The sequence below is a fragment of the Anabrus simplex genome, chromosome 12, assembly GCF_040414725.1.
Source record: "Anabrus simplex isolate iqAnaSimp1 chromosome 12, ASM4041472v1, whole genome shotgun sequence".
In the NCBI taxonomy this organism is placed as follows: Eukaryota; Metazoa; Arthropoda; class Insecta; order Orthoptera; family Tettigoniidae; genus Anabrus; species Anabrus simplex.
In genome coordinates this window covers 15613427-15638591 of record NC_090276.1, presented here as the reverse complement: position 1 = coordinate 15638591, position 25165 = coordinate 15613427, and the positions used below count along the sequence as shown (strand labels likewise).

The 25165-nt window shown below is 38.4% G+C and overlaps 1 protein-coding gene across 1 annotated transcript in view; it reads left to right on the top strand.

Annotated features, from left to right (window-relative positions):
- LOC136884407 (uncharacterized) overlaps positions 1–24095 on the top strand; it is a 125217-nt gene extending 101122 nt beyond the window's left edge. Inside the window, exons 12-14 of the mRNA XM_067156543.2 lie at positions 1594–1779; positions 6581–6644; positions 22918–24095. Of these exons, the coding sequence (XP_067012644.2) occupies positions 1594–1779; positions 6581–6644; positions 22918–22984 (317 nt within the window). The 3' untranslated portion in view covers positions 22985–24095. The remainder of the gene's footprint in view (positions 1–1593; positions 1780–6580; positions 6645–22917) is intronic.
- Positions 24096–25165: the final 1070 nt, after the last annotated feature.

Genomic DNA, 25165 nt, shown 5'->3' with positions numbered 1-25165 from the left:
CAAAAACTGACTAAAATGCTCCTCAATACACATATTGATAGTTTATTTTGCAAAATAAAAACTAACATCCGAAAAACAGGACGCACACAATTGTGCGTATCAAAATTCAAAACCTCGTATCACATACGATGATGTATCTTCAAAATTTACGTTCACTAACCAATGTACACACTTCATTGAATATATTCCGGTATTCAGTAAAGTTTCTAGATTAATATAAACGCAATAAATAAATACTTACTTTTGGCACTACTGCTTCCTGCCATCTCGCCGATCAGCTGTGCTTTTTAAACTCTTCTTCCTTCGCCCTGGAGGTCAAGCGCATACTAAAAGCAATTGAAATACACGCCACGTGTCCCGCACAATCACTGCAGTCCGGTCTAGCGCCCAAAAAACATCAAATACGGTCAGGGATAACTAAAATGCAAACCCGCACAATTGTGCGTACACGGTCTGAAAGGGATATGAAGTACCGTACATAGTTCTGTAAAGTCCGTGAATGGATTTAACATGAACATTTAACTGTCTATTCCCTCGACTGTTCAGTTATAATATCAATATGTATTTTGATTTCCGTTTGTTATTAGTCATTACTTAATGCTTTGTAGTTCAACAAATCATGCAAGTAGACTTACCTGATTTTAACAGCCACTACAATAATGATTCGTAAGGGTCAAAATAATTTAACTAGACTTACGTGTTTTTTCCTTAATCGCAACTTCCTCTGATCAAAATCAAGTAAGTTGACTTACCCATACAAATGCATACTTACCGACTTACCTCGAAAATTAAATGCGCAATAATGGCGCCTTTTTTCACAAGATCACTTACCCGTTTTTACACAATGCGAGTATCATAAGGGATCACCTGGTGCACTTAACTCATTTTTGACCAAAAGTGGACTTACCTGGTTTTTCCGAAATGCTGTAGAATTCAAACTTGGATTTTGCCCTAGAGTCATTGTGAAGTGAGTATGAATGTAAGTCATGTGCGTTGAGCCCAGCAAAATTTTTGTTGACATTTACCAGGACACAGTTTCGAAAAGTGCTCATTACCGGGCGAGTTGGCCGTGCGCGTAGAGGCACGCGGCTGTGAGCTTGCATCCGGGAGATAGTAGGTTCGAATCCCACTATCGCAGCCCTGAAAATGGTTTTCTGTGGTTTCCCATTTTCACACCAGGCAAATTCAGGGGCTGTATCTTAAGGCCATGGGTGCTTCTGTCCCACTCCTAGCCCTTTCCTATTCTGTCATCACCGTAAGACCTATCTGTGTTTGTGTGATGTAAAGCAACTTGAAAAAAAAAAGTATTTGGAACTATCAACAATTTCAAGGCTCTGACCAACAGTTTTCATAATGCTTTTCCATTGTCTTTCTCCTCTTGATATCACCAGGGTCTTGCTTTTCTTTGTTCTTAAGAGGGGGTTCATAATTTTGTCGTTCTGCTTTTGAAAATAACCAATATAACCTAAACAAATGTGTGACTTTGAGGCCTCTGTTCTGATTACTGGACCTGTTTCAATTGACGTTATATTTTACGCGATTTTTAAAACTATTTTATACATGCGTCAGTATTGTTCCACTTAATTTTTGCAGGGGCTGTGGATGTTCCTAAGAATACTCCTGTTAGCTTGGATGTAAAGAAAAATATGAACAAGGAAAATAAACCAATCTACAGGCCAAACCTTCCACCACGATTGTTGGTGAAAATGGGCACCGTGGCATCGAAACCGTTCAACAAACCTCTAGCTCGTCCGCCTGTAACATACAGACCTGCCACTGGTAAGTGTTTGTACAGATTTGTTATACTTGTCCTGGTGTAGAGTGTATTTCCATGAAGAATTGTATCAATATGTATTAATTCATCAGAATTACGTGATTGGTCTGTATTAGATTTCTGACTCTACTTTGAATTTGAAGACTGGACAACTGTACATATCAGATTGCTCCTGCCATCAGACATACTGATTCAGTTGTAATGAAAATTTATACATCTAACTTTTCAACATGCTAAGGTTAAAGTTCTCAAAGAAGACCTCTCATTGTTACCAGCATTATAAATGAAGAAATTCTGTAATCTTAAATTTTCAGTCAAATGTTCAGTTATTAGCTGACTTTTAAAAGTAGGTTTCAAATTAGGCATACATGTTACATTGTAAGACAAACTAGAGGTCAATTACTGTACAAAATTCAATGTGGATTGTTCGCTTTTTGATCGTAAATTTTCTGAAGAAAACTATATTTGAGGACAAAAAGTCATTGTGATTTTTTATATAAGGTGTGCGTGTGTGCGTGCGTGTGTGCACTAGCTCTGCTGCGGGAAACTTTTGCGACTCTCGTTGGATCACTTCCATACTTGACATCATTTGGATCCTCATGTTCAGCACTGTCCGTGGATCTCTAGTGGACCTACCCTTTACAACTCAATGTAGGGAATCATAGCTGTTGGGAAGGGAAAAAGGGTCGTTTTTGGGTGAAAGTGCATTCCTCTTATGTTGTCTCAGCTTGAAAGAAGGTAAAGGGAACTTATGCCATATGACCCGCAGCAACATGCCCGTATGTTTCCAAGCACTGTGCAAGGCCTACTGTTACACCACAGAGCAACTAAGTCCAGTCTTTTCAGCTCGCTATATTTTTAACTTCCACACGTCTATTCACATTAAAATTTCTTTAAACAATGCAGAGATCATTTTACTGCTAACAGTTGCTGTAGGAATGACCACTTGCTCTTTGAGACCTGCAAATTAACAAGAGTTTATCATCCATGCGCAAAGTTTTGGGAGTACTCTGTATTTTAAACGGTATAGCTCTTATACAGCTGAAACTTTGCATGCTGCATTTTGGATAAATTGACAATTCTTATATCTCTGTTTTTTAATATGCTTAATGTTTATGTATACAGTGCACTCCCGATAATTCACGGGCGGATAATTTGCTTTGCGGTTAATTCGCGGGCCTCGGAGAGTTGTTTTTTAAAGTATTAATTCTTACACCCACTAATCATCACGCTGAGTAAAATTATCTCTGCCTAGTTTAAAAGAGTTTTAATGCGATGCGTGGAGACGAAATCATTGATATTTGAGGAGACTGGACTTTGTTTCTCTACAATGTAGCAGTAGGCCTATATGCACACTGCTGCCAGAATGCTGCACACTTGGAAACATTCAGCATGTTGCTGCGCGTGGCACAGCACAGATTACCGTAATCTTGGAAGCAGAGACAATGAAAGAGGAATGCACTCGGAATTTACCCTCCCTTTCCCCACAGCCCAAGGTCGCTGAACTGTAAGCCAAGTGAAGGGTAAGTGCGTCGGTAGCGAGTGTATTATAGGCTACTGTACTCGAGAAGTGTGAATGGAGTGCAGAAGTCTTTTCGAAGTTTGGAATAAGTCAGAAGTAAGAGTTTTCAATATGAGTGGTCGAAAAATGAAATATAAAATGTTAACCGTCAGTGAAAAAACTGAAAATTATAGAAATACTGGAGAAAGGCGAGGCATCGTCCAAGTTAGCCTGCGAGTTTGGTGTGGGTGAAACAGTGAGAGACATGAAAAAGCAAAAGGAAACCCTCATAAAATTTTCTGTTAATTGTGATCGTTCGTCCCGGAAATCAGTGAGAACATCTGACTATGCAAATCTAGTCGAAGCCATGATATGGTGGTTTAATAAAAAATGAGCAGAAGGTATTCCTGTGATCTCGCTTAGTTCACAATAGTAGTACATTTATTACCCCACCTATTCAACACAATTGATACCACGTTATGTGGTTAAATAAACATAAAAATTCTAAATTTTAAGGGGACATGTTTTGCCCTTTTTATTTTATTTTATTGGGCATCATCAGCCTTATTTAATCTTGAAACAAGCATTGTTTAGAGGATATTGACATTTATAATTTATAAAAATTGAACTGTGAGTTCTTAAGGTAATGACACTAATGAATAGTAGTTATAAAACACCGGGCGAGTTGGCCGTGCGCGTAGAGGCGCATGGCTGTGAGCTTGCATCCGGGAGATAGTAGGTTCGAATCCCACTATCGGCAGCCCTGAAGATGGTTTTCCGTGGTTTCCCATTTTCACACCAGGCAAATGCTGTACCTTAATTAAGGCCATGGCCGCTTCCTTCCAACTCCTAGGCCTTTCCTATCCCATCGTCGCCATAAGACCTATCTGTGTCGGTGCGACGTAAAGCCCCTAGCAAAAAAAAAAAAAAAAAAAAAGTTATAAAACATGATGTTGAGACATAACATATACAATACATGTTAAAATCATTGTAAACAAATTTTAAATCTTTCTCCAAAAGAAAATTTGTCATATAAAATTCTAAAAACAGCACATCTGACACTGAAGTGGATCCTCTTCGTAAGAAAATTCGAGCTAATACTTGCTTGTGGCAGTTGTCAACACAAGTCTTCAATAAACTAGAATGGTTGAAACATTGAGGTTGAATTTTGTTTATTTTTTTGCAAACCGGCACTAAAAAATATTGGTCAGTTTCCTCTAAACAATGCTTGTTTTAAAATTCAATAAGGCTGATGATGCCCAATAAAAGAAGGGCAAAACATGTCCCATTAAAATTTAGAATTTCTATGTTTACTTAACCGCATAACGTGATATTGTATTGAATAGGTGGGGTAATAAATATACTCCTTTTATAAACTAAGCGAGTGCTGTTTTCAATACGGAACAAAAATGAGAGTGATGGTTTGTAATGTAAGGTATTCCTGTGTCCGGTCCAATGTGTGTGCTGAGCAAGCAAAACATTTTCATGATGCTCTTGGCTTAGAGGACATTTTTAAAGCATCTTTTGGCTGGCTTACGCTGTTTAAGAAACGCTACGGAATACGAGAAATTGCTATTCACAGAGAGAGTCTCAGTGCAGACACGGGTGCTGCTGAACAGTTCACACAGGAATTTTAATCATTCATTGAAAAAGAACAGTTGACCTTAGACAACTTTACAATGCAAACGAAACAGGGTTGTATTGGAAATGTTTACCGTCCCGAACATTACTGATGCAACAAGCACAGCAAGCCCCAGGCCGCAAAACATCCAAGGAAAGAATAACCATTATGGTGTGTGCTAACGCAAGTGGTGATCATAAATTAGAATTATTAGCGATAGGGAAATTCAGAAAACCCCGTTGTTGTAAACGAGAGAATGTACCTTTGCAGTACTACCATCAAAAGGCAGCATGGATGGTCACACAGATATTTAAGGACTGGTTTCACAATCATTTTGTGAAACAAGTGACAGCCTACCTAATTAAGCAGTCACTGCCAATCAAAGCAGTGCTCTTGATTAACAATGTGTCTTCTCATCCACACGAAAGTGAACTTAAAAGAAGGTGATATTTACGTGAAATACCTTCCCCCTAATGTAACTTCTATTCTCCAACCTATGGACCAAGGTGTTATTGCTGTTTTAAAGAAGAACTACAGGTCATCTGTTACTGCAATTGGTTGAGGAAGGCATCGATATTCCAACATTTTGGAAGGACTTCAGTTTGTTGGATGATACGACAAAATTACCGCAACTACGCTCGCACGATCATGGAAATCTGTTCTGGCTTCAGTGATGATATTTTGAACGGGCAATGTAGTCTCGCTACGATGATATCCTTACTGAAAAGTCTGGATAAATGCCAAGATGCGGAAGAAAGTGACATTGAGTGGTTAGATGTCGATAAGGACGATTATGGTTTCAGACATGAAAGTGAGGAGGATATTGTACGGAATTGGACGGTTGGTGAGGTAGATGGAGATTCAGATAATGTAGAGTGTAGGAGTGATGCAATGGAAACTCCGGAAGTTTCCCACAGCCAAGCTAGTGTGTCTATAAACACACTTATCTCTTGCATACAAAATAGAGATGAATTTTCATTTTCAGATATTGTTTCCTTGAGAAGTGTACGATCCAAAATTAGAAAAAATGAACAATTGTCTAAGAAACAAAAAGTGACGACCGATTTTTTTTCCTGTTAAGATACGAATGTTGGCATAATCCAAATGGCATTTTGTAATTTTTCTCTAGTGTGTCTTACAATGCGAAGTGTTACGATTTTTTTCTGCTTGTTCATAAAATACATTTCATTATTTTAACCTATGGTTTTGTTTTTACCAGGCTTAAAAATGACTGCTGATAATTTGCGTATTTCGATAATTCGCGGAAGTGCGTGCATTAATTACCGCGAATTATCGAGAGTGCACTTTATATATATTTTTATTTTAAATTTAGTTTTTTTTAACTGACGGTACATTTGTGTAAACAAATATAGAAAATTTGGTGACATGGCACTCCATATTCCAGCTTATCAATTATGTACAGTATAATACTTCACCTATTTCTTTAATGATACGGTAGATTTGTTTAAACTTAAACATGTAAAACCTGCCCAAGTATGTCTGCCATCATATTATTTAGCACTGCTTCATCTAGGGTTTTTTTTTTTTGCAAGCAAAAGTCGTATAGTTATTTTCTTTGTTAAATGAACAAGTACTTCTTCCATGTAGCAAAACCTGTTGTTAATCTTAGTTGTGTTAATTTTGTGATAAGGGTACTTGACAACATGCTTACTTTTGTTTCCAGGTGTGGTGAAAACTGAACTGTCTAGAGAACGGACAAGGCTTGTGGGATCCCATCCATATGTGAGGTAAGAAACTCTTATCCTTTTTTTTTTTTTTAAATTCAAAGTAGATGTATTGATGGGAATTACTTGTCTCTATACTTGTGTAATAGAAATTCATGATGTGTATGATGATGATAAATGAAGTATGGTGAGGATAGGGCTCCAGGCCTTCTCATACAATTAACAAATGCGTATTATTACGTGGGCTGTGTAAGTGCTCAGTTTTCAAGTTTTTGTTTAGCTCCTTTTATGGCTCGAGTTTGAGTTGAACTCACACCCTCAAGCTCGAGTGGAGATTTTCACTAAGTTTCCAACTATATAAATATATATGGATGATATTGATCATAGTCAATGCTGCGTACACATGGATGAGTTTAGTATTACTTCTGATTGCCTCACTGGTTGGTGATTGAAGAAGGAATAGCTGGGATTTGTAGCTTCTATGACCAAGATACGCTGAGTCTGAACGTAAAACAAAATTTCCTTATGTGTTTTAAGAAGCGGGAGGTGCTCGTTGAACCATGCTTGTCGCATGTTCCATTATTTGACATTTCATTATGCAAATGGCTTCCTCCAGCTTTGTCTTTCAATGTTTACATGTGTCAGTCTAATGACGTCCAGTAGGGAGCAGCACACGCTATGTTTGTATCTGTGAGGTCGTTCGTTTTGCTAGAGCGATAATTTTTACTCTGTGAAGTTCTTCTTCTGTTCTATGTGTAGCGGATACTAACAATGGCTGCCGCTATGTTTGGTGTGGCATTTTTATGCTTTAAATATTCATTTAATGTGTTCAAGCCTGGACCTTTCACGCTAACTGCTATTCAATTTTTCCATTGATAATCACAGGTATGTGATAGTTTTGTTTGTATTTAAATTTGGTGACGAGTCATTCCCGAATGTTACAGTCGATGGCATACATCTTTCCGCTCTGTCGTACGATGTGCTTTGAATGAATATGTTTGTGGTCTTGTGGTGATAATTGAAAAAGGGTCTCTGTTGTTATGATTTGGTCCACTGCGTGCTTTAATACTGCGTGATCTTCATGATGTGCCCCTCGTCTCGACCACAGGAGGTACAATCCAGGTTGTACGAGGCGCAACATGCCATTGATGTGAATAAAGTAATGTTCAATTCTGACCTTACGTATAATTGCACGCCGCACGCATACATTTGAGTACGTGATACCCGCTGGTAATGACCGTGGAGTCATAATTTATGGTTTGTATTTGACTACGAAATCTGAACGGCTGTTCGTGTTTTATTTTCCTGATACCCTCATTGTGTGTGCGTGAATGTGGTATGCATGTGAGTTGGGATGTGTGGGGGGAGAAAAGGATGGTATGTCGATCGACCTGTTGTATTCGTCTTTTTAATTGTGCGCCTTGTTTTGTTCTCAGCGCAGAGCTATATATTTATTTCTTATCCGTGGCTGATACTCAGCTTGAGTAGCCGCCATGTTGGTTTCGTATTTGCGCATGGGCGTACCTGTTGTATTCTTTGGATCTGTCTTGGCTTTGATTGGTCCATGGAGGCTGTGCTCAGTCTCATCTGGCGTTATTCTTATCTGCCTTTTGTTCTCCGGCACGGCTTATTGTTGTGCTGAGGCTTCTCATTGTTAGTTCATCTGCTGAACATAGTTTTGTACCTTTACATATATGTTAGGCAACAATTGTCATTACTCTGTCTAAAGGGAGATGCCGTGAGGAAACGACATATCTGAATGTGTCCAAATTGGGCATGGCTAAATATAAACTGAATGTGTTATCATTTAGGGTACGTGGGTATAAAACTGTCTTCTTTAAGACTTGGAATTTGACTATGCAACCTATTCTAATGCTTAAATCTAAGTCGTATGTACAAATACAATAAACACATTAAAATAACATATGTAAAAACACTTCATAGGTTTGAATATGCGTGTCTTGCGTATATCTTCATTTGACTCCCATGTTTGAGTTTTTATCCATAGTTCTGCAACAATTGGTGCTTGTGATCGTAGGTATTGATGTGGGTCTCTTAAAATGTCCTATTTGGTAAAAGATGTCTTCATGTGTACATTAATAAAACACTTCTGTTGTTAACAAGATCCGAGTATGTGGATAGAGGTAGGTATGTGCAGCTCTGCTGTAAGTGGAGTCTTGTTTTTTAACACATGGGTGACGGGCCCCGAGAAATATCGTAGGACGCTCGCCAGTGGTAGGTGACGGGTCCCGAGAAATCTCGGTTTTATTCACGACATTGTTTTCGGTCTTCTTGTGACATCTCTTGACCATATATTGAACTATTTCGGACTTGCACATTGAGTAGAATATATCGTAGATGTATATCTGCCACTTTTTTTTAATTCACAGCTTCTTTTATTCTTTGATTTAGTTTCGAAACATTGACTTTCTTTCTGCCAGTTCAGTCAATGACAAGATGGAGCGCCCACGGAATACGGTGTTAGCTGAGGATATTTTAGAAGAATTATATACCGATGATCGTTCAAGTGGATATAGTGATAATGAATTAGTGGAAACTGAATGTGAGGGTGATAGTGGAAGTGATATTCAAGCCTCTACATGCTGTAATTTACCTAGTGTGCTGATTTATTCAAGTGACTCTGACGACAACGATGTAAACATTAATGATGATAGGAATTGACGCTGAAGATGGTTTTGTAAAGGCAGATCCACTACTAATAGGGGCATTGGAGAGTACTCATACCAACTTTAAAGATAAAATCTTAACTGGTTTAATATTTATGTACATTTTTATAATCAAGTGCACCCTGGTATGCTTAGTAGGAAAATGTCCGATCCACAGGGTATGTGACAAGCTCAGGCATCCGGTCAGCAATGTGTTAAAAGCAATGATGTGGTCCTGGTCATTCATGAGTGGTTTAATATTAGTTTATGGTGGAGGCTCCTTCCTCATTTATACATGCGTGCTGGTGTTATAGTTATCTATGAAAGATAAAATAAAGTGTAAGTAATGAATTGAACGAATGCCTGAGGGTGTGTGCTGATATGTATGTGTACTTACTATTGTTGTCGTGGCTGGGTTGCATTCAATCTGAGAGCTTGCCGTGTACTACTTCGCGTTTGCCTTGGGCTTGTGTCTGCTGTTGTGAGGGGAGTGAGAGGAGGGGAAGGGAGAGTTGGTATTTTGGAGGTAGGGGTGGAACTGGGTGTGTCGTTCGACGGTTCTATGGCATGTGTTATGTTTTCTTTATTAATTGTTTTAAGGTAGTAATTTTTTAGGACAGGCATGACTTTATTGAAGATAAAATTAGTTTTTTCTGTAATTTCATTTATATTGAAATTGGGATTGGCATATTGATCTAAGGATATATAAAACTCTTCTGTTATATTGAGCAGGTGGCCCTTGGGATTTATGTTTAATATTTTCATGTCATTTTCGATGTTTGTGAACCTGTGTTTATATTCTTCGATGTGCTGGCCTATTGCAGAAAAAAATGATTATGCTTTATAGCGTTTAAGTGTTCGTTATATGAAATAGTAAAGTTCCTTCCGGTGCGTCCAATATAGCTGGTCTCACAATTGTTACACTTGATGCGGTATACTCCTGATTGGTTGTATTTGTTGTTGCTATTGATTGTCTTGACAATGTGTAAAATATTAGTGCTGTTATGTGTTTTTAAATGCTATTTTTAAGTTATATTTTGTGAAAACATTAGTAATGGGATACATGTGTGCATTGTTGAAGGTAAATAGTATGTAATATATTTTCTGGTCGCACTCTTAGGGCCGTTTTCTCCAAATAGCTTAAACTAGGTTAATTTTAATCTGGAGTCTGAGTTTAAACTAACATTCATTTCCCCTACATTGGTTTAAACATTGTACCAAGTTTAAATTTGGTTCATAGTTAAATCTTCTATATTGTAGGTTTAAACTGCTGTTTATATTCAGCCTTCTTGACATTCTGTTAATGTATCTGTGATTTTCCTAGTAGAAGGGTTAGTTTTGACTACCAGTACTGCAGTACTTATATAGAAAAGTACTAAAATTAAAACATAGTATTAGCATTAGATAAATGGAAGAATTCATTTGAAGTCTTTGATTAAATAGGAAATAATTTTGATGTGCAAGTGAGGTAAAGAAGCTGCATTCCAACAAAGGTTTGCAATTTTGGAAAATCCGATGTAAGGGAGGGTTTTTTTTTTTTTTTGATGGATTTATAATTCATAAGTGAACAGCAAGGATTATCCTCTATCAAAGTTTTCATTTTGAACGTCAGCTGCACGAAATAATGCTATTTCGCTAGAAACAATGATTCTGGTTGCTTCAGATATTATGCAGCAGGCATTTTTCTCATTAACAACGGGGACCACAGACCTTAAATTGCAGTCTCCTTATAATATTATATAAAATACTCTTGGTGGCATGAATACTGTAATGTGAAGCATAAAAATATTCGTACACAAGTGGTGTAATACGTTCATTGTCCGTGTGGTGTGTGATGGCTGTGGTCGTTAAAGCGTTAGGTCAGTGTTGTTCGAAACTGTGATTAGATGGTTCGAATCCAGCTGGTCGAAAATATTTTTACATCAGAATGTTGGCTGGCACGGTAGGAGAGGTAGGGGTATAAATTTCTAATGGCCAGATTGCGTGCCAATAGCCTGGATTCAATCCCGAATCTCTGCCGTGCTAATATGGAGTGAGGGCGTTGATACTGTTGATGGTGATTCGTCGGATGGCGATGCTAAGCCCTGAGTAGAACCCTTGGTGCTATTCGAATAGCAGTAGGTTATGTTGGCACTGGGCTTTACCCTCCCCATTCCTAATAATAACAATATTATAATAATACTGTTTCTATGTCCCACTAACTACTTCTGACCGTTTTCGGAGACGCCAAGGTGCCGGGATTTTGTCCCGTATGAGTTCTTTTACGTTTCAGTAAATCTACCGACACGACGCTCACGTATTTGAGCACCTTCAAATACCAACAGACTGAGCCAGGATCGAACCTCCCAAGTTGGGTTCAGCCACTCAGCACGGCACCCTCATCATACTATCATATAGTATCACGTCATTCATTACATCTCATTATCTCCCCTGATGTGGTTGATGTCAGGAAGGACATACGGTCATAAAGAGTCCAGCTTCAAGAACAAGCAAATTAGCAATTAGCAAAACTATTGAAATCCAGATCACATGTACACTCTGTTTATCTTCTTGTGCTAGCGACAGCGTTTCACAATGTTTAAGTAAGCATCAAGTTCGGGGAGCTTTATGGTACAGTATTTCTCAAGAAAATTTGCCTTTCCCTTGAGTAAATTCCTTACGTCTACAATACATTTACTACTTCGCTCCTCATCTTGCCTAGTACTCCTCATTTTAGCGTCTCAATCGGTAGTGCTATTTGAGGGTACAACCAGCCTCTGGGCTAATGACCTAACAGACGGAGCACAAAATAAACTGTGAAGGGAAAATATCTCAGGAACATTCTTGTCATTTGCAGCCCCTAAGTTTAACGAAATATTTAAATGTCCTGACTGATAACGCTCAGATAACCAATCTGATACTTTCCAAGTTCTTCCAATCTATTCTTAACAGGCTACACTCAGAAAATGTCGGATAACTGTGATGCTGTAGACTGAATGTGTTTCACTCGGCGGAAAAATACTGAAATGATGAAAACTACATTGCAGGAGGGTAAGTACAGTACGACCGCTTTATTTTCTAGCGATCAGGATTTTCGGAATCTGTTCAAATATTACACGACTAACATAATGTGTTTTTGTCATATTTAAGGCAACTGCTCTTAAGAAAATATATATATATATAATAAGAGTTTTGTCTGTACATTGCTCAGAATTTGAAAAGAATGGTATTTCTGTATCGGTCATGTTCACAGTAACAAGGAAATGCACTTTTTACTTTTCCGTAATTTCTGTCTGTCTGCCTGTCTGTACACGCATCGCTAGAAATTCGGCTAAAGATAATGAAAATCGGTATGCAAAGTCGGGGAATAAGTCACTACAATCTAGACTATGAATAATTTTATTTACACTGATAGAAATGGTAGTTTAGGGGAAGGCCTAAAATTTAATTTTCAAATATTTGTTATTAGCGGTCCTATCTTAATGAAAATTGGCATGCGTAGTCAGAGAATAAGCCACTATGATTTACGCTATGAATCATTCTATTCACGCTGAGCGAAATGGTAGTTTAAGGGAAGGCCTAAAATTTAATCCTCAAATATTTGTATTATAAGTACAAAGTTACATAGAATTAAATTTCCGACCATTTATGTCTTATACATTTTTACTGTATGGGCTGTGATAACACAGATATTCATGAATTTGTAATTTTATTGCTAAGTCCATATCAACGCCGAGCCACGAGAAAGTGGGTCAACAGAATTTAATGAAAATCGGTATATAGAGTCGGGCAGTAAGAAACAACAGTCTAAGCTATAAACAAATAACAAGTGAAGATGACGTCATGTGGGATGACTACGCGGCAGTAACAGGGAAGTTGATATGTTGATTTCCATAGGGAAGTTGGCGACAAGACTACAATAATTCAAATACAATCATAAGTTTGTTAAATAATAGTGCAGAATGTTTACATGTACAATTTATAGTTCTATAGCCTAGAAGTCATGTGTTCACTGTACAAAATTTATTGCATATTGGAACTCCCTTACTCTTTTTTTTGCTGCAAAAGTGGGAAAAAAACGGGGGGTTCAAATATGCAAGTAATTACGGTATTGGTCCTATAATACTGTGCGAGATAATTTGATATTTACACGACCAACTTCTCCTTTATGCCTTACGTAAAAATTTCTTAGTTACATATTAGCAACTTACTAACATTGTTTTATGCCATCAATAAACATTATTACACGGGGCCTGTTTTTCTGTTATCTCTTCCACAAGGCTCTGTTGTGAACTTTTTTGGGTTTGAGATCCACATTGCACAGGTCATTTTTGATATCCATCCACCCCTTTAGCGGTCTACCACATGGTCGACTAACCAGGATTGAGTTGGAGCACTCTTTTGGCCACAGAATCGTAGTTTCTCATGACGTGACTGTACCACCAGTCATATCTCTCTTGCTTTCTCCACAGTTGGGGTTACGCCAAGCCTTTGATGCACGTGGTTGCATGGTTGAAGTGAGTCGATTCAAGGGACCATCACACAATTTTCATCTCTGCCGTGTGAAGAGCCTGTCCCTGTTTTCTTGTTAAAGATCAGCATTGTGTCCTGTAGAGAGCTACTGGGTGCACCACTGTTTTATAATTTTTTACCTTTAGATGTTCTGGCTTTTTTGGTCAGATTTCGAGCGACTTGTCTCCTCTTTAACCATACTTTATAGACTCTCATCTGGGTGTCCAGGATGGGACTTGTTTAAGGATGTCATTAGAGCTCCGAGGTATTTGAACCTTGGTTTTCTTCAAAACTTGGCCATCGATGCTGGTAGTCCCTCTGATTTGAGGGCAGTTTTCCAGATATTTTGTCTTTTTGAGGATTGAGATGCACAAAGCTACAACTTATCAGTTATCCCATATTGGCTTTAACGACTTAGGTCAAAGAATTTTCTCCCCGATCCAATACTTATTTTTATGGCTAATTTTTATGCATATACAAACATGTCAGCTTAAATTATACCTAAACATTATAAGAACATGTTTCATTCCATTTTAGAACATCTTTAGCTTAAAAAAAATGTACATATATTAAATACAAATATTGGCATACACAAAATGCTTGCTTCCCGGCCAGGAGGAGGAATATAACAGGGCCGGCCGGGAGGTAAGCATTTTATTTTTTCGTTGCAGCATTGATATTTATCACAAGGTTTTTTACTCCCTTTCATTACCGACTCCCAACATCTATATTATTTTTAACCAGGAATTATATTCAGCTAATGTTGTGATTTTAAGGAGTATCTCCCAGTTGTTCAAGACTTGGTACATATTATAAGTTAATGGAATGTAAATTGTATAACAACATTTTTATATTAGGAAGAGAAAAAAACCTCTTACCCTTTAAAGACTAATGCTGCAACAAACTATTGTATCAGTTCGAGCAACGACGTGTCACTGTTTTAATTCCCCACGGAAAAGCATTTTAATTTCATTATCACCTTTATTGTTATCATTATTTTGCATATGCCAATATTTGTACTATACAGCCTCCTTGGCTCAGGCGGCAGCATGCCAGCCTCTCACCGCTGGGTTCCGTGGTTCAAATCCCGGTCACTCCATGTGAGATTTGTGCTGGACAAAGCGGAGGTGGGACAGGGTTTTGTCCGGGTACTCCGGTTTTCCCTGTCATCTTTCATTCCAGTAACACTCCATTACCATTTCATTTCATCTGTCATTCATTAATCATTGCTCCAGAGGGGTGCGACAGGCTTCGGCAGCTCGCCGTTAGATAGGGGCTTCATTCATTCCATTCCTGACCTGGTCGAATGACTGGCAACAGGCTGTGGATTTTCATTTTCATATGATTTTTTTAAAGCCGACACATGGTTGTATATGCATAAAATCGAGCTATAAAAATAAGTATTGGACGGTGGGAAGAAACATTTGTCCTTAGATGCAGAAAGCTTTCCATGTTTGGAGTGTCAGACGGGTGTCCTGAGTGAGTACGGTGTTGTCTGCATACAAAAGCGTCCAGGGATGAGGGGACCAGATATTGGCCGTTAGTCCATGCATATGATGAACAGTAGTGGATCGAGGGCTGAACCTCGATGGGCATCAACAGTGATTTTAGGAGGTGGGGAGATCCCAGAGGGACACCAGACTATACTTGATATGTTTCAATAGAGAAGGTGTATCCAGCTTGCACACATTTCTGGTGTATTAGAGCTCGCCCTATCAAAGGCTTTGTTCCATTGCGGTACTAATATTGTGTCTGTGTAACCAGCTTCTTTACGAGGTTGGGTATGAAGCAAGATAAATCTTTATGGAGAGTTTTTATGACCAGATACTCTGCCTGATGTCAGTCTTCAGAGGAGTCAATGGCGTGAAATGAATGTACGATGGTAGGAAGTGAGAAAGTGAAACCCAGTGCCGGCACATAGCCAACTCCTGTCGAATAGCAGTAAGGAGCTTGCTCAAGGCTTAATGTCCCCATTTGATGGACAAATCCCCATCGGCAGCTCCACGTGTCCTCGCGCCATATGAACACTGCAGAGAGGTTTGGGATTGAATACAGGCTTTTGGCATGCAATCTGGTGGTTAGAAATTGCATTTCACCACCCCTCCTACGCTGCCAGCCAACATTCTGATTCCCCCCCCCTTCTTCCCCTCCTTGACCAGCGGGACTCAAACTGGCTAACCACGGTTGTCAGACCAGGTAGACTTGACTCCTTAACAATCATGGGCACTAGGTGGGCTATTCCAGTACTAATATTATGTTAAAAAAAGCATTAACAGAATTGCCCTGCCGTTTTTGCAGACCGGCTTGCTAATGTAACCTACAGTAGATGTGTTGAGTTACATAATATTAATACATATTTGAGTCAGTAGGTGCTCCAAATTATAAATGTTAATACTGTAAAAGAGTTAATTTAGATGATAAACCATAATTACCATAATTGCATCAGCGACATCGCAGTTTGAATCTTTAGCTCGGCCATCACGTAGTGTCGTGCGTGAGCCAAGGATCATATGGGAGAGTGGTGTCTGAATTAGGGCGTAATCGCATGCGAGCACTCGATTCTGCACGACGCCGCAAACCCGCATGGCACTCCACAGCAACTCACTGGTAAGCCCCGGTGTTACATGATTATAAACGAGCTGTAGAACGCTTGTCTTGCTTGTGATATCACTAAAATAGTTCAGTACTCCATTTCATGTTTGCCTGTCAAGGTGGGGGTGGAGGGGGATGAAATTTTATTGTATTAATTTTACCGTAGTGTTCCCCCCCTGGCTACTCATTCCTGTCACCCGACTGACAAATTTCTGGGGAGAAAACTGAGCCCCAGCCCTATTAAAATCCTGAGTGTACTTGTGATTTTGTTTAAATAGTCTATTTTTAAACTTGCATGCAAAATAAAGACAAAACATCTCGGCAATTAATAGATGACAAGTAAGATTCTTGACACTAATTACGTGTTGAACAAGAAAGGCAATGCCTGAAATGAGGATCTTCTCCTGAACTGTCCTCCTCAAAGGTCTTCAGAACTATCAGTCACACTAAATTTACAGTAATATCCACCTCTTCGTCATTCTTCATTGTCATAGAATGCATGAGGTACACTTTGAAAGTTATATAAATAACAAAAGCCGCCTGAACAGGCTGACCGATTCGCTAACATTCACTGGCGGTTGGGTGGCAGACATGTATTGTTGAAAATAAAAACCTAAAGGGAAGATTTCATTAACGTCTGCTGGAAATATTAAGAAACAACCAAAAAGAGTATATTCACGCTTCTAGGTGCCAACTATTACGGATTGTCTGTAATTATTATGGATTTCACCTCACTATTATGGCATTACAGTCAAAGGAGGAATGATTACGGAAAAGTGGCATTATCACAAAAAAAATCTACGAAAGAAAGGAAAGTAAAAATATCTAATCTCTTCGAGAATTATTGCTCAATCCTCCTTGTTTCAGTGCTTGAAAGTTGGCAACGATACTTATTCGATCGTTACTTCATTTTACTAAGCGTGAGCATTGTGAAATTCCTTGTGAAAGAAGGAGCTCTACTGTGCTCTTCTCTAAGTAATGTTTTAAATAACATATTTGCAGCATTAATTATACCTGACAGAAACTCTCCCACTGGAAGAAAATCTTTGTTTTTCCCCCTGCTATTTGCTTTACGTTGCACCGACACAGATATGTCTTATGGTGATGATGGGATAGGAAAGGCCTAGGAATTGGAAGGAAGCGGCCGTGGCCTTAATTAAGGTACAGCCCCGGCATTTGTCTGGTGTGAAAATGGAAAACCATCTTCAGGGCTGCCGACAGTGGGGCTCGAACCCACTATCTCCCAATTACTAGAAACTTAAGCGACTGCAGCTATCGAGCTCGGTGGAAGAATATCAGTGTTGATATGAAAAAACGGGTCCGTTCAGACCGACATTGAGTGTAAAATGGGTTATGGTTCAAAGGACAAAAATGTCATCACACGGGAAAGGATGCTTTAAAACAAACCTACACTGAAAAGCAGCTGCTGGGTACAAAACAAGCTAGAATGTTTTATGACAAAACTGGTAATATGCAAATTGTATTGTGTAATATGAAATACGTCAGAATAGATTGCTGTTAGCAAGGGCAAATGAGGTGTCATTATCGAGAAGGCAGTAGCATGCTTTGGATTTAACTTGACAATTTTCTGAAGGTGGGTATATGGGGTATGGGGATTACTGATAACCGACTTCAAAGGTTGGTACCTCTGCAATCAGGACAACTGACCCCGGTTGGAAAGACAGAATGGTTTAGGCATAAGACTGGACTAAGACAGGGGAGTGTGCTGTCACCTTTTTTTAATTTTTTATTATGGTCATGGACGAAATTGTAAAGGAAACAAAGGAAGCCTATTGGGATTGTTACGGAGTTATCCGTGCAAGTCAGAGGTGAAAGAAGGTGCGGGCTGGAGTGGGTCTAACTACAAGTTCGTACGATGAATTAAAATTTCAATAAAGGTTATATTTTCAAAACTTAACAATGGTAACATAGAATTTTGAGCGTACAACAAATAAGAACCAGTTAAATCAGGTACACAGCAACTTTACAAATTCTGGGCTACAAGCCGCAAAGTCTGAGCTCTCGGCTCACACCCATAATTTACCAAAGGGCAGAAAAGCCCTTCATAACATGGAGCTCTTGCTCCCACTTAATTGACGTCCGAAACGGGGGAGGAGCTTACCGTCAGCTGTTTCCAATATGGCGGCGAGATAGTGACGGGATGTAAACACGACAGTGATCGGGTGTGCGTCTGTAGGATTTATTAAGTGTTCAAAATGTCTTTGGTGTCGTATGCGCAACTGTTGAGAGTTGTCGGAGATTTCATGCGTCCATTAGTGGAAGGGGAAGAAATATTCAAGCGTAATTACTTGATATGTGTAGGTAAAAAGTTTGAAACAGAAGATGAAACTGGTTGTGTTTACAATCATCCCACATCGATTCAAAACAGCACAAAGTTAATGTTGTCTTGAACAAGGGGGTGAAAATGTGAAGTGCAACTGTATATGTAAAGCGGGTTTGTCAGAGAAATGTTACCGCTGACACGCTAATTCACCTTAACAGTTAAGCTACTGTAATTTTCCACTATTAGAGGTTATGGAGTAAATTCTTAGCCAGGTGACGGGGGAGTTACCTGTTTTGTAAACTGTAATCTTGGGGAAGAAAGAAAATAATAATTCTACTAAGTAAATGTTGTAAAGCAAATAAATCCAGGCTTTATACAGGCTTGTGTTGGAACAGCCCACATAAACTTAAATGTTTTTCCATTTTTACCATCAACACAAAAGTTAGAACTTAGAACCGACAATAATAAGTATTAAAAAAATTATAAGTACCTACAGAATATGCAGAGCAAAGTTGGAAAATTATAATTTAAGAGTACTATAACCTCTACAGTCACAGCTGTTTGGGGTTGAAGAATACTTGCTTTGTCCAATTCTACCAAATAATTAGGTGTTGGCTTCTAATTTATGATGACCGGGCGAGTTGGCCGTGCGGTTAGGAGCGTGCAGCTGTGAGCTCGCATCCGGGAGATAGTGGGTTCGAACCCCACTGTCGGCAGCCCTGAAGATGGTTTTCCGTGGTATCCCATTTTCTCACCAGGCAAATGCTGGGGCTGTACCTTAATTAAGGCCACGGCCGCTTCCTTCCCATTCCTAGACCTTTCCCGTCACATCGTCGCCATAAGACCTCTCTGTGTCGGTGTAACGTAAAACAAATAGCAAAAAAAGCTAATTTATGACGGCAAAATACTACATATTTTCTTTCATTGATAGAAGTATTATATAGGCAATTTAAATTCAGTGCTTAATTACTATCAGTTAAAGATATTACTCACATGTAGATAGTTAATTTACTGTCTGCTGTTACACATATGAAGAAGTTTACAAAGAGCGGATAACATTCTATGTGCGGCACAGAAGTATTAGGCTACAAGTTTATCAGTATTTTTGATGTAGCTAAATCTTTGTGAATACAAATTAGGGATAATAACTATCAATGAGTACAATAAACAGTACCGGTACCTACGCTGTGGGAAGAAGTCGTCTTCACGAGAATGCAGACTGCGCACTGTCATGTATCGCGCAATGCGTTTTCCAATTGACAGCGCGAAAACCCATCTTTCTCTCTGAACTTTTTGTACAGGAAAGTAGTGACCAGATTTCACATCCGTTTTATACGATTTGCAACCTTATACAGAGCAGTACCTCCTCAAATTTGACAATTTTCTTTCTGTTTCCATCACGACGTCAATGCTTCGCCATGTAAATATACCTCACCAGTCACTATGTTGCAGCTTCAACATTCTACCGCGTGGCTGCGCCATCCAACTTTTCTGACGTCAATAATGTCAGGCCTCCTAGAGGCACCTTCCAAAATACCAGAAAGAGCTGACCTGCTCTCGATTTTTACAAGCCTATCAAAGGCCACAACAAACCTTACTACTAACTGCCCTCAAGGCATACAAAAAACAGGGGTATTTGTACCGAACCTACAGGGCCTTCGTCTGAAGAGAGAAGAAAAAAAAATCGGGTTAAGTTACTGGCCCAAAATACAGAAAGAACTGGAGGCGTGAACGGTAATGAAAACGCAGTCACCTCAATTTCAAAATGAAGGGGAGCCCGAGAGGGTAAAGCACTCTCTATGCCCGCTTTACAGTAAAAGAGATTTGTAGTTTTTACATAGACTGAAACGGAATTTACGTTTTAAAGAGATGGGTTACATATTGAAGGATTCGAACCCTCCCCGAGAGTTAGACTGCTGAGCTGGCAAGGAATAAAGATGTTAAAAGGCCATTACCTTGTTGAAGAACTGCTGTCTGAAGAACGAGGTGCTTCCCGCCCCCTGCTACATATTCACACACTGAGTTAGATGTTATACGAATGGCCAGGAGACAAGAAAATCAGCAGTTTTTATACCCTCGTGGAAAATTAGACCTTCCAGGAATGAGTAGACACACCCCCTCAATTTTTATTGGTAGATAAGAATTACACATGGAAATTTGAAGAAGAAAGCTATGATTGGAGGGAAATTAATTGCAGCAATTACTGATGGGCTAAATTCAAAACAGGTGGAAAGAAAGGATTAATGTTGCCAACCCACAAACCACAGAACAAAATTTAGTAAAGACAAAACTTATGAATACAACATTTCTCCAGGAAGGTTCATTCCTTTACACCAGAGTGTGTTATCATAGTTTTTGGTAGAGACATCTGTTAGAGAATGTCCACACTTCTTGATCAATGAAAAACAAAAGCAAATCAAAAACACTCAGTGACATCTTCTGATAAACCGTTGAGTTAGTTCAGTTTTTAAAGTTCCGGGTTTCTCCAGTAGAGCAGTTTCAATTGGCGCAAGATTTGAACTTGCGTCGTAGAGGTGTACCGTCTGGTACAGGGATAAAGAGATTAAGATACTGCTATTTACAGATGTGATCTGGGGAAAGGACAGCAAAGAAGTGCAACAACAACTAGATGTACTGAATGAAACAACTGAGCAAGTATGGCATGAAAATCAGTACAGAGGAAAGCAGGACTATGATGATGTCGAGAGGGGAAAGGCCTAGGAAGTGAATTAATGCGAAGTGTATGTTGGACATGGGGATTAGCAGGAGGGTACAGCAGAGTAATGCACTCTACCAAAGTGTAAGAAAACTTGTTGGGAGGAAAGAAGTACCAAGGAAAAGTAAAGAGATAATGTACAAAATGTACTATGCACCCAAACTGACTTATGCAGTGGAGACTTTGACTAGCAAGCAGTGAGAATTCAAGTCAGTAAGATGGAATTCCTAAGAAATATGATAGGAAAGACAAGGAAAGAGAGAGTGGGAAATGAAGATTATACGAAGGAAGTTGGAATAGGAAAGCTAAATGAGAGAGTTGAAAAGAATAAACTAAGGTGGTTTGGACATGTAAAGAGGATGGGGGAGAACAAAATTCCAAGACAGATGCTGGAGGCAAAGTGTGAGGGCAAGAGAGAAAGAGGAAGACCTAGAACAAGGTGGACTGAATCGAAGTGCGGCATAAGAAGACTAAGTTTACACTGGGACAAGATCGTGGAAGAGGAATGGTGGAAGGAAAAGGAAGATGGAAAAGTGTCATAAATACCCCGAACTGGCAGGAGCAATATAATGGGAAATGACCTATCAGGATGCAATATATCCATGGTTTTATATATTTGTATAAATGAAAAAAAAAATGTATAGTCAGGATTTTATATTGAGGGGTTAAGTAGAAGTTGCTGATTTTGTTTCCTTCAGCCTATTCTGCCATTGGTGCCAAAACATTTTTTTCTGCAAGCAGGTCTGTGGCATCCACATCCGTCTGAACCCTTTTGATGCCAGCTGTAATGTAGTGGTTGTGCTAAGAATGCCAAGACTATTTTAATGAAAATACACGCACTAATGAAAAGCATTCTCCTACTCACATTTTAAGAGGTAAATCCCTATTCTTTCTTATTGCACATGGGTGAATAAAGAACGTGTATGACTATAATAGCAGTGGAGTTTAATTTTCTTCATTTAAAAGTGTACGAATGTCTTATTTTTTGGAAAACTTAAATTTCAAAATTTGACCTAATTTTTACTATTATAGTGTATTTTTTATCATAAAGCTTTAGTTTTATGCAATTCTTGACGGTACTTTTTGAGACTTACAATTTTTATAAAATTATGCACACGCAGATTTAATGCACAAGAACCTCATCTTTTCTTCGAACACTAGTCAGTCAATAAATTATTCTGTAAAAAATCACTCAATATTAAAACATTGTGCATTTTAATAATCTTTCATATACTTATCCATCTTTTACTCCAAGTAAATAAACAAATACACAAGCCCACGAGATAACGAGCAAGTGACACAAAGCAGCAAAATGCAGGGCTACCACGCATGAAACTTGCAATGCGTCAAATGAAAGCTTTTATAAAACTTCACTGATATCGATATCGCATGTTATTGATATTTCTAGAGAGTGAAAGCTCCGATCTTTCTGGTGGTATTACTTAATGCTGCCATCGTGCAGCAGGAATTGAAGATGCAGGCAAAAGAAAAAACGAGACCGATAGATCGCCGCGTGGCACTAGAAGACGTAAGTGTAATTTTTTTCATGTGTTGTAATTGTACTCATACGCTTCTCTTTTTTGACAGGCCAGAAGTGACGAGAAACGCTCCGATGAGATTCGTTCACAACGCGGGGCCGCGACGACCTTTATGATCCAGGAGAGCAGCGTGTGAAGTCCTTGCAGTATGTTAAGATGAACAAGTATATCGGATGTGTTGTATATGATTCTGATATAGGTTACCTGTTCATCCATAGCCCTCAGACTGTGGCATCACAGCCTGTGGTGTGCCAATTCCATTCTAAGTCATTGGCGTGGGCCAAACTGCTTAGCACATTTCTACGCTGGAGGTGATGCGTCTCTTATGCCTCCAAGGATGTGCAAGGAACTGGTTATAAAAGAGCAGTAAAATATTTTTTCAGCAACAGTTTGTTATTTTCAGTGATTGAAGTGGCCATGTATTCTGACACTACTTGCTCTCTGAGGCTGCAGTGAGCCAGTATGACAATCAACACACAAGAGGTTCTGAAGTCATCTTTATGAAACCCTTCACAGAGAATACAAGAAATTGGAAACTTTAAGGTGTATGTCTTTGAAGGAGGTGCTAGAAACAGTTTTGTGTTCGGGCAAGTGAAAGGTTACATCAGAGCGATAATGTGCTGCTGTAAAGTGCCTATATGTCAAAATACAATAAACCCTAGGTCCTCTTAATTCAGCAGTGGATACAGGAGTTTCAGAATTTCCCAACAGATGGGAAAATGAACACTCCAACAAAGAGGTGAATAAACTTTAAATGCGTTTAATAGTGGAGGCAGTTATGTTAAGAATAACTGAACTGACTGCTTGTACAAAAAAAAATTAATTTGATAATATTCAAAATATTAGCACTTTTTACACAAGGAAACAAGTAAATTTAACATTTTAAGAATTTTATATTATCAATATAGTTTTATACATACTACTTGCTTCTGGTGGATTACAATTCTCTGTGGTGCATCTTGAATTACTACTTTTTAAGTAATAGAATTTGTAAATAAAAATGTTTTTCATCATTTCCACAATTTAAGATGCAGAAGAAAACTGTGGCAGTGAAGGCATTTCATTCCTTTGTGAGGCCACTGAAACTGCCATGAGTTAGTTTTTCATCTGTTTGGTAACATTATAAAGAAAAGTGTAGCCACTTTACTACTGGAAGCTGCTAAAACTTTTTTTGTTTTGTTTTTGGCACTGTTAAAATACTGTCATAAATTAAATTGGTAGCTTTTATACTAGAGAGATACTGAACTACGAATTTTTATGAAGTATCCGTTTTTAAACAAGTTACTTACTCTGGCTTGCTATTTTTTTTTCCTCTTGATCTCATTTTCATTTTTTGTAAGTATTCAGAAGAATAGTAGCAATTTTGTCAGTGGTGGATATTGCTGGAAGGTTTTTTAATGTGGTGGGAAATGACCTGAACTTGTTCTTAAAATATACTTCCTTTTACATGCATAAATCAGATGTATAACATAGAACACATTTTTCCATATCATTGTTGCTTTCTTTGACGATATACTTCGAAAAATATATTGTTTTGATTTTTAAAAAATCAGTGTAAATATAAAAATTTCTGTTTCACAGTAATATACAATTTTATTAAATTAATGAATATATTTCATGCCCAGATTGAAGCACTTCAGTCAGTCCATATACATTCGGAGTATAAACTAGAGATTTGGCTTTGAGCTTCTTCTGCTCACAGAACTTTCCATTTTTGGCGACTTGGCTACCCGTTGTTAGTCATGGTGTATTGTTTTCATTCAAATGACATTAGTTCATCTCTTGTCTGTGTTCATCAGAATCCTAGTCTCTTCTCTGCCTTCAGTTTGTTGCATTGTTATACCTAACTCCTCTAAATCGTTCTGGAGCTCCTTGAACCAGGTGTTCTTGGTTTAATTTTCCCCGAAAAGTAGTTGAATAGTGGAACAACTGTTTCACTAGCCTGGTTTCTGGTAATCTTGATATGTGGGTTCTGTGAAATATAACAATGTGTACGATGAAAGTTAAATGACTAATATACTATTGTTTAGTATCAAAAGTATAGAGAATTTGTTTTCAAAATTTTTTATATGGTATGTTTCTGGTGAATTTCAGTGGACTCCTTGAAGTCCAGCATTGTAGACCACGTTTTTCCATACCATTGTTGCTTTCTGTGACAAAGATTATACTTAAAAAAAAAATTCTGTTTTAATTTAAATTTAAAATGGATAGACATAAAGATTTATTGGATCTTTCAAAAATCATGACTAGGAGTCGTGAAAGGATCTTTCCAAGTGAAAATGCAACTCATTGTTATG